At 35.0% G+C, this 10,983-nt stretch overlaps 1 protein-coding gene across 7 annotated transcripts in view; it reads right to left on the bottom strand.

Moving 5' to 3' along the window:
- Positions 1 to 2,767: 2,767 nt before the first annotated feature.
- Positions 2,768 to 10,983, bottom strand: part of KATNBL1 (katanin regulatory subunit B1 like 1) — a 65,560-nt gene continuing 57,344 nt past the window's right edge. For all 7 annotated transcript variants that reach the window (XM_079906728.1, XM_079906730.1, XM_079906729.1 and 4 more), the window contains 6 exons: positions 10,531 to 10,649; positions 9,746 to 9,796; positions 9,562 to 9,651; positions 9,129 to 9,218; positions 8,227 to 8,320; positions 2,768 to 6,453 (listed from right to left, as the gene is read on the bottom strand). In XM_079906728.1, coding sequence (XP_079762854.1) covers positions 6,421 to 6,453; positions 8,227 to 8,320; positions 9,129 to 9,218; positions 9,562 to 9,651; positions 9,746 to 9,796; positions 10,531 to 10,649 — 477 coding nt within the window. In that variant the 3' untranslated portion in view covers positions 2,768 to 6,420. The remainder of the gene's footprint in view (positions 6,454 to 8,226; positions 8,321 to 9,128; positions 9,219 to 9,561; positions 9,652 to 9,745; positions 9,797 to 10,530; positions 10,650 to 10,983) is intronic.

The following is a 10,983-nucleotide window of genomic DNA, read 5'->3' as shown; positions in this document are numbered from 1 at the left end:
GGTCCTGTGTGGAGTGTAAAACCATACCATAGAGAAATAAATGTAACATCTTTTAAGAATCAAACATGGGTCTTCCCTGGTGGTGCAGTGGTTGAGAGTCTGCCTGCCAATGCAGGGGACACGGGTTCGAGCCCTGGTCTGGGAGGATCCCATATGCCGCGCAGCAACTGGGCCCGTGAGCCACAATTACTGAGCCTGCGCTCCGTAACAAGAGAGGCCGCGACAGTGAGAGGCCCGCGCACCGCGATGAAGAGTAGCCCCCGCTCACCGCAACTAGAGAAAGCCCTTGCACAGAAACGAAGACCCAACACAGCCAAAAATAATTTAAAAAAGAAACACATTTTAGCTAAGGTTGTATTTTGTTGCAGCATGAACATTTATAAACCAATTTCATAAAACAAAAAAGCGAGAGAAGAAAATTGGATATTTTGATTCTATAACTACTCATTTTTAGCTGCTATGCTATCGCACAATAGCTTTGGACTACTAAATTACTTCCTCCCACAGTGTATGCCCAAAGATGCCACACCCTTGCATTTTTATTCCTAAGAATTAAATGCCTACTACTGGTAGGCTAGGTAAATGCTAGGTACTGGCGATATGACAGAGAACACAGACCCTGGCCTCATAAGGCTATCAGTCTACCTGGGAAGACAGATAATAAGCAATTACAATACACTACACAGAGTTAAAAACAGGGTTGAGGTGAAAGACTTGTGGCAGAGTCCTCTAACAGCTGAAGAGGCTTCAGAGAAGTCTCCGAGAAATACGGTGTTTAAGCTAAGACCTGAAGGCTAAGAACATGATAAATGGGTGAACTTTGGGAGAAGAGTGTTCAGGCAAACCACCCTTGCAGAGGAAGTGTAATGTTTTTCAGAAACTGAAACAAGTTCATTCTAGCTATAGCATCGGGAGAGGAAGGGAAAAAGGTGGCACTGTCGAGATTGTAAACGATACTGTTTAGAATCTCTCCTAAGTGGCCTTAAAGAGTGACACGGTAAAAATTTGTGCTCTATAGACTATTCTGGGGGAGCATGTGTGGAGAATAGGTTGTAGGGATGCGGGATAAATGCCAGAGAGGGCAGTCAGGAGGCTGCTGGAATAATGTGGACTAAGTAATGGCAGAAGTGGAGGGATACAGCAAGATGAGAGAAATTTAGGGGGCTGTACCAACAGGATGTGATGAGCGATTTGGAGATGATTCAAAGATGACTCATGGGGTTGTGGCTTGATAATTGTTGATATTAGGAATACTCAATGAGAATGGAAATCCAACACCCAGACACAACACTTTTATCTCCCTGAGTGGTGGTAGGAGAGGGGGTTGGGGGCAGGTTCAGGGCAAGGGAGTGGAGGTGGAGAATGAGGTCAATTCTGGATACACTTTATTTAGGATGTCTACAAGATAATCCCAGTGGATGTTTCCAGTAGGCAATTGGATATATAGTGTATGCGCTGAGTTGGGTTTAGAGCAAGATATACATTTGAGAATGATAAACATACAATTCAGTGTTTTCTCAACCTTAAAAAAAAAAAGATCCATGCCTATTTGATCAGTCAAAAAATGACCTCCCTTCTGTTCCCCAAATGAGAACAATTAATGTGGATGATAAAGGACGCCATGGGAATAAACAATGTTTTTTTCAGGGAAATGGTAGAGGGAGAAGAGAAAAGAACCTAAGACAGAACCTTGAAGAATACCTATGTCTAAGGGAGAGGGGGCGTGGGGGGGGCTTTCAAGAGATTGAAAAGTGAACTGGTTTCTCCCCTTCACTGATTTCTTGTCATCTATATTCTAAGTAAGGGGAAAGGAATCTGGATGGCAAAGGGGGGGAAAGATAAGCATCTTCTAAACCTTTTGTAAGCTTTGGAACCTACCTAAAAGGAAGGTTGTTAACTTGCATTTCTCTTGCTGTCGTTGGGCCTAAGCTACATGTGTACAGAGGAACCAGCGGGCTACTGCAGGGCAAATGAGAGGTGACGCAGGTCCTCATTCACTGGTTCAACTAATTCATGCAGAGGTCTAATGAAGTTTTTACATTTCTCTCTCTTTCTCCTCCTTCCCCTTTCTTTTTCAAATGAAAGTAGAAAAGTAAATGGATGCAAATTCTGCTCCTGACTTCTGGAAAGTGAAGTCTAATTCCAATCCAGGCCCCATGTTGCAAGTTTGGTTAATAAATGCAATACAGTAATTCTAGAAGCTAGTAATTGTAGCAATTCAGTGTATCCCAGGACTCTCACTCTAGCTGGATCAACTCTTCTGAGCTTTTGTATAAATCCATAGTGTCACAACCGTCTTGGCCAGGTCCAGGACCTTTAAAAAAAAAAATCCTGGTTTAAATCTGATTGAAAATACAGAACACTGTAAAGCACAGAACTTGAACACAACGTACATTTGGGGGCTGACTCCTTATCTAGACTCATGGCATCTACCAACAGAAAAGTTCTTCGTAGTTCAGAGAATAGTAATTCTGTATATCAAAGAATATATAATAAGCATTGCTATAAAAAATACTGGCAGCTGTGGGGCTGCCCTTTCATAGAACTACTGGTACACAGTAACTATGTTTTTTCATGTTTTATGATTAATTATAGTCTGTAAGAGAAAATACTGTGGTATATATTTGTATTTGTACTTAATTTTTACTGAGGTTTGATTTTAGCATTTACTGTTAAGTCAATGATCTGACCCAGAGAAAATTATGATGACTACAATATTCTATATATTAAGTACAGCATTGGAAAATGTACTCAGTATCCTGGTTTTATGATATGCAGTATTTATTTTTATTGTTATACTTGGTGCTGTTATTGAATCAATCAAATTATATTACAAATTAGAACCATACAGTGTTTAAGGATGAACTTTTTATTCTATGTGCCTGTTACAGATGAAAAAGGAGGGGAAATAGTGTGTCACAAAGTTCTATGACAATTTCCATAGCTAGAAGAATTAAAAATTAAGGGAGAAAGAATAACATAGGAGTAAATACCTACCAATAAATGTCCAGCAATACTATTTTCATCTGAAAATAATCTAGAAAATAAAAGTCTGTGTTGAAAGATAAGTAGTGTATCCAAATAGATCACTCCAGTTGAGTCAGCTGCTTGTGATTCTATTTTTTTTTCTTTAAATCAACAAAGGCAATTGACATTACCATTTTGTTCTTAAATAGGAAGAAAAATAACTGGGAATGACCCACCAAAATATTAACATAAATTTTGTTTTTTCAAATTCCTTGACTAACTTAAGTAACTAAATAAACATTTAGATATAATTTCTATTATCAGCATTTCATAGCTAATAATTATTACTCAAATTAGTTTTCCATTGATAGTAATTATATCAACAACTTGCCAAATATAGAAATGTTCTAAGTTTGAGAGAAACTATTTCAAAGTCCAGATATATAGCTTTGAACCCACACAAGGATTTTTAAGGTTAGGACATGACATGTACCAAGTATGTTTAGGGGCATTAGGATTTACTTCCTCAGTAGCCCTTAGAGTTCAGTGCTGATATTAATGATCCCTCAAAGTAGATATAGATATTTATATCCAAATTCTCATACCTCAGGATTCATGTAAATAATGTATGTCAATTACTTTTGAAATTACTGCCAAAAGATTAGTTTTAAAAACCATCTGACAAGGCTTGCTTCTTAACTTTTAACTTTTATTCTGAACACTCATTATAAAACCATTTACTTTATCTCTAGAAGAAGCAAATTACTTGATTATAACCCTCTACCATCTCAAAAAACTACCTGTCCCTGGACTTGCAAAGTTAGAAAGTCATGAACAGAAAACTGAAGAAGGTAGAAGAGGTAGAAAGGCATAGAGACCTTGGGTAGTCCTTCAGTTATACTGCTTAGCAACACGGCAACAAAAGAGCGATGACAGACAGCAATTGTCCTAATCTAGGTCAATACAACAGCCAAAATACTTTGTAAACACTTTCTTTGGCTCTTTCTGGAGATCAACACTGTTCTAATTAAACAGCATGAGAAGGGCTTGATAACAACCTAAGAGTTCATCAATATTTACTTATCCAACACCTTTTATCCAAGAATCTTAAAATCAGCTAATACTAATCATAACTCAGTAACTGAGAGAGGTAGGTACTAAGGTAAACTGCAAAGGCCAAGAAGAGAAATTGGGAGTGTGTGCCATTGAATAATATTTGTGAGCTAAAGACTGCTGCCTTATATGGCTCTGAGTATGTAAAAAAGAAGTATTATCTACTCTCCTTTAACAAACCCAAACTCAGCATTAACAGGATAATACCTTTTTTTTTTTTTTTTACTATGTTTCATTTGTATTTGTACCTAATTTTTACTGAAGTTTGATTAAGTTTGATTTTCAGAGGACAATGTTTAGTCATTGAACTTACCCAGAGAAAACTATATTGACACAGAATTTTAGATATTACATTATTTTTAATATTATTTTAAATATTAGATTAAAGTCTATAGTATCCCATGTGCCAATTATTAGTTATCTTTCCATTTGAGGTGAAGGGTTTGTGTTATGCTATACACACCATCTTCCTTGTGGCCAAGAGTGAATTTGTGAGATGGATACCTAAGAGAAGGTGCAGTCTGTAGCCATGAATAGTTCTGTGTATGTGTGTACAGTTAACAAACACCTAAAAGGATTGAACTCTTGTCCTTAGCCTCATTAGCACCATGCACCAACTGCGTTGACTGGTTGAAACTGTTAGATAAGAGAGTGCAAACTAAAAGGAATAGGAACAAAGGAGGGTTGTATTTCATCATCTTAAGGTTTCACAGAGATGATGCAGGTTTACAATTCAAATTCCCATCTCCTGAAAAATGACTTCTTAAATAACTCTCAAAACTCAGAAGTGCAGTAATCTGAAATTATTCTAATCTAAAAACTTTAGAGAATAACCAGTTACTACAATTGATGTTCACTGTAAGGAATACATAGCTATACAAAATATAGCTACACAAAAATAGAACTCAGTGAAAAAATAACATGTTTTAAAGCAAGAAAGATGCTTGTTTTGGATTCTTATCAGTAGTGGCTAATTGGATAAATGCTAAAGATTTACATTCAAGTGCTGGAAGGATTACTGCACAGAAATTCAATTACTCAAAATCTTTGCTCAGACGTCTCTCAGGCTTATTAAAGATGAGATGATGTATGAACCACCAAGAGTGGCATTTAACCCCAGCCACTTTCAAGATAATGCATACAGCTGTTAAGACATTCCAGAATGTTAAGACATTCACTGATACTAAGAGTGGTATTAAAAAAAAAAAGACCTCATACAGTCTGCTGGCATTTCATACCAAACTTTGGAGGAGGTAGTAAAGTGTTGGAATTTAAAATACAAGGTCAGCACTAAGTGTAAACAATTCTAAAGCATTGTATGCAATTCTTTAAACATATGTAGTGAAAAAAATCAGAATTCATATAAAATCAGAATTTAAAAAAGCAAAAAATAGAAATATTTAGTGAATTTACTCAAATGAAGAAAACTTAAATGATACAGAACTGAAAATATTAGAAATCTATATACAATAAAAAGTGAATATAAATTAGCCAACTCCATGGACATTTCCAGTTAAGCATTCATACAAATACACAGTCACCTTTTTCTTATGTATGGGGATAACACATACACATATGACATGATGATTCTGGCAAAAAAAAATAAATCAGAGATACTAAAAATATTCTCAAGTTTTAAGAATGGTGTGGAATAAGTTTAAACAACAACATTCTACATGAATGGAAACCCCTGATTTAATTCCATGATTTTATCATGCCAGAATCATGGTTGGTTTTAATTTTCTTAAACAGATATTGGTATCATACACATTGGCTTATTAATAATTAAGGCATTCTGCATACACAGTATCTCAGTGTGAACAAAAAACTTTTAGTATTGATTATCTGCTATGGTTTAAACTTTCAAAGTCTTTTCAACATAAGAAAATAGTAGCTGCACACATTTAAGTGTTTTTTTATAAAACACAATCTTAAAAAAAGTAATGATGATTGGTCTTTATAATTCCTAGTAATAAGTCCTGTCTTATTTTTCACATAGTATAAATTATATTCTTATGCAGGATTGCATTAAGACCCAGTAGTTCTTAAACAATGTTACCAAATAACCATATAAATCCCAAATTGCAGCAAAGGTGAACAATCTTCATAGTGCACTTTCACCTCACTGAAGTTGAAGCTGCTCCTTTTGGATATTTTTCCACTTCAATGTGAAGTAGATCCTTAGCGTTTCATTAGTGGTTTCATTATGTGGCTTTTTAAAGGAAAAAATGGTTTTGATTTCTTCCACAGTTCACAGTTCTCAGTTGAGACATTTTTGGGGAAATCATATAGTCCAGAGGTGTTTTGAATAACCAAATGCTATTTAGTAGATGAAGTCTCTCAATGCAACTGTAATAAATAAGCATCTACATCCTTAGAGAATAAAACAAAAACATTTCATTAGCCAGTACTGTAAATACAACACATATACACACCCCATTTTCTTCTCCCTTTTGGTCACTAGCTTTGCCTGTTTCCCTTTGTGACCTTTTGAGGGCAAAAGATTTGTCTTACTCAACATTTTCTCTGCACTTTTGTAGCACACAGCATGTGCTCAATAAGTGTTTGCAAAGTGCTTAGTGAATGTTTTAGTTTCTGTGATCAAACAACTCTGCTTTTATAGAGTAAGCAAGATCATTACATCATTCACAGCAACTCCTTCAGTGCTATATAAACTCTAGACCAGCTTGAGGATAGCCGTTCTGATTTCTACCCTCAAAAAATTGCATTGAGGGTTTAATATTGTAAAAGAGGTTTTATCATAGCTTAAGGAACTTCACAGATCTTTTAATCACTCAATATTGTTTGCAATAATAAATACAGTATCTTAAGGTTATGTTCACAATAAAGCTTCTCCCTTTATAAAAAATTACAATTGAAAGCAAATTTCTAAGGAAACAATTTTTCAGTTCTACTACTAAGAAGACAAGAAAAAGGTGATGTATCACGTATTCTATTTTCTATCAACTTTTACTTCATTTTCCCTCCTATTATCGAAAGAACAATTAAAATTGTAACAATAAAAAAACTTCAGGAAATTGATTTCCGTTCATAACATTTTCATCATTAAGAATTCTACACAGGGCTTCCCTGGTGGCGCAGTGGTTGAGAGTCTGCCTGCTGATGCAGGGGACACGGGTTCGTGCCCCGGTCTGGGAAGATCCCACATGCCGCGGAGCGGCTGGGCCCGTGGGCCATGGCCGCTGGGCCTGCGCGTCCGGAGCCTGTGCTCCGCAACTGGAGAGGCCACAACAGTGAGAGGCCCGCGTACCACAAAAAAAAAAAAAAAAAAAAGAATTCTACACAGTAAAATTATACACAGTGGTAACACACTTGCTTGATACATCATTATGCTTCCTCTCATGAAGGTTATTTCAAGAAGAATTTTATAAGTCCAAGACATAAATCCTCTTATTGACATCATTATGCTTCCTTTCATGAAGGTATTCCAAGAAGAATTTTATAAGTAAGTCTAAGACATAAATATAAATATTGTATTTTTTTAAACTAAAGAAAGTTTTTATATTTCTGGCTAATACCAATTTATATGATAGCAGTATGCCCAATACAAGGGTGGAAATATTTCTTAACAGTGATTTTTTTCCTGCAGTTATGTTTTAACTACCAAAACTATTTTGGAGTTTAAATATTAAAATCCAAAATAACACTGTACCTTTTCCTTTGAGACAAGCAAATCAATAAAGAACGATGTCAAATTCATACCGTGATTTGAGCAATTTAACTTTCCCAAAAAAGCATGACATTAGCAAAAGCCAAGTAAAAATACCCCCAAACTGATTATGTTCCTCACCCCTTGCTTCTGAGTAGCACTGTCTTTTCAGTTGCCTTTTTAACCTGGGTTCTTAACTTTTTTTCAAATATTTTCCTCTAATTGAAGCTAGGTCATTAAATACCTACTACCACATTATTTCTGTGGCTGTATCTGAAGCACATTCAATGACTAATTCCTGTATTCCTTGCCAAAGTCATATTCATATCCAGAGGACCTTAAGCGTTTATGAATATGAAATTGACTTTAGATGTTATTAGAGTAGTACTGAATTGGACATTTGAAAGAGTTCGTTTATGAATGTATAATACTATTACATTATGTCTAATTTTTAACTAAGCTTAAATATAGATTACCTTGGCTATATTACCAGTATATCCTGGAACCAAAGTAAGATGGTTTTCCTGTTCCCACAATCCACTTAATTGTTGTTTTAAAATCTGAATATTTCTAGGAGAAAAAAAGAAGAAAAAATGCAAATATAGTAAGATATGGACTTTGGTAGTAAATACACTTAATGAAAACAGCTTTAAAATTTTCAAGTATTTTTCAGGATACAATTATACCATTTGAAGTCAAGCAAATCTTTAAACTAGTACATGTCAATCATGAAAATTAAAGGTTACCTAGTTGTTAGAGGAAGTAAGAAAACAACAGGCATTTGGAACATTCAGACAATCGAGTATGAAGTGGGAAAGTGGGAAAATTCTGAGAGCCTAGAAAGCAAATTATGGATTTAAAGGAAACTGTTGGGAGATTTTTTTTTTGTAATTTCATGATAATCTGGCTCATTTGGTAGAATACCCACACATTTTCACATCAAGGCAATACTCAAATTATGATTATAATACAGTTTTTAGAAGTGTAATCATCCACACTGGACTCTCATGTTAATGTCTGGGAGCCAAAGGACCCCACAGGATGACTCCATTCCTGTGCCTCAATCTTATTCCACTAAAAGCCATCTCTTTTTCTCTCTCTCACTCCTTTCTAATGGATGTAAGGGTTAAACCACTGCTGTGCTTTTGCCTCCCCAAATGAAGGGTAGGATTCTGCCAGAACAATATATACAGGGGGTTACTGGGCTCTGGAATTCAACTTTTCACATATGAACAGTATCCCAATTTAATATTTCTCTGAAAATGAAGAGAATAAGTATTACATACTGATAATCATGAAATAAAATTCTCACCTAGCTTAATCAAGCTGCTTTTCCTGAAAAAAAACTTTATTAGTATGAGTTTAAAGGTATACTCACCCATCATTTATAATTTCTGTTTTGGATGATAGTTCTGACCACCACCTTTTTATGACTGCTTGAAGCCAGTTTAAACCAACTATTATATATCTGAAATGACATTTCATTACAAAATTCAAGTGTTTTCATCCAAGAAGCCTTTAGAAAAGATGACACTCTACCCCCCTCAAAAAACACATACACACTTATCTTTCCCTTTTAAAAAATTTATTTCACTACTTTCACAAAACTATACTTTATGTAACATGTTTATAGACAGTTTTATAATTGTTCTCTAGTCATTCCATATTCTTTTCCTAATTGGACTATAAGCTCCTGGAAAACAGAAACCATGTATGTCTCATGGAGCTCAGTCTACCACTATGCACTTATAAGGCACAAGATCAAGGATGCTGAAAGAGAAAAAAGAATTGAGATTCAGATTAGCACTTACTCTTCAAATTTGCTTTTAAGTAGTGACTTTACTAGAGGCAACAAGTCTACACAGCAGCCAAGTGAGATGTATTGTTTTTCCTCCTGTAAACTAAAGTAAATAAATACTAAGTTATAAAATTATGAACAGGTCATCATTTGTCCTTCTTTAAATGTACTTTTTTTCTGAAAAATATTCTTTATACCTATTGGTGAGCACAGGAAGGCAATCCACCACAACTCCAAGGTCTTCTATCCTGTGGGAACAAAATTGCTTAGATAGCTGATTTCCTTATTTATTTTCATATTATAACCTTCACACTGCTTTTGAGAAATTTACTCATTCAACAAATGATCTGAGTGTCTATGATGAGTCAGTTGTTGATCTGAGTGTCTATGATGAGTCAGTTGTTAGGGATGAGTCAGTTGTTAGCCGTGAACAAAGAAATAGGGCTTGTATTTCAATATGTGTGTGAGTGTGGGAGGAGGTGGAGAGGGCAGGGACAGACAATAAACAAGTGAAATATATAAAGCATGTTGATGGTGGTAAGGGCTATGGAGAAAAATAAAATGGGAAAGAAGGATAGGGAGTGAAGAAATACGTATTTTTAAATAAGGTAGTCAAGGAAGGCCTCACCAAGGTAACATTTGAGGAGACTTAAATACAGTGAGGAAGGTAATGGTTAAAATTTTCACTCAAAGGGGATTTTTAAAGGTTGGTTTTCCCATAATGGTATCTCTTAGTTTTATAGATAAGAATCTTAATCAGAGAAGGTAACAGCTTTGTTCAATCTGATAAAACAGATGGTTTTCTGTATTTTGGTTACTCTTAGACCGAAGATAAATGTAATTTAAACCATACTGCTACTACTGAAGCTAAACATAGGAAGTTCAGAATTTTAGCCAGTATAACATAAAAAAGTAGAGGCACTTCTACATAATACATTGGAAATTACTTTTACTGAACAAAACCATAAAGGGTCACACTTACCTCACCAAATAAGCTACAAGTTCACTTATACTTCTCTTTCTCCAGAAAGTTAAAGCTACATTCAATCTCAAATTCCTGCTGAACAAAACCTGTGTCATTGTTTCATGGTCCTGAGAAACCTGAAAGGCAGGAATCTAATTAAGATATGACATGAAACCATTTTTTTCAATTAAATTATTCTGGTAGACATATTTTAAAATTAGGCAAAGATGACTCCTTTTACTGGCCCACAAAAAGGAATATTGCAGTGAACACAGTAAACAAATGATTTGAATAAATTTAGGACCTGTTTATTTTTTATCAATACTTTTTCTTATTTGCTACCATTTTCCTTTTAAATCTCAATAGTTCATAGAATAAATTATTTTTACTCACCTAAAAACCTAGGATTTAATTTATAATGTGTATTAAATAAAAAGGTAAACATATAGGCTAGTCATTACCAACTGAACA

This window comes from Stenella coeruleoalba, assembly GCF_951394435.1.
Source record: "Stenella coeruleoalba genome assembly, chromosome: 2".
NCBI lineage: Eukaryota > Metazoa > Chordata > Mammalia > Artiodactyla > Delphinidae > Stenella > Stenella coeruleoalba.
This window is presented reverse-complemented; position numbering and strand designations above follow the sequence as displayed.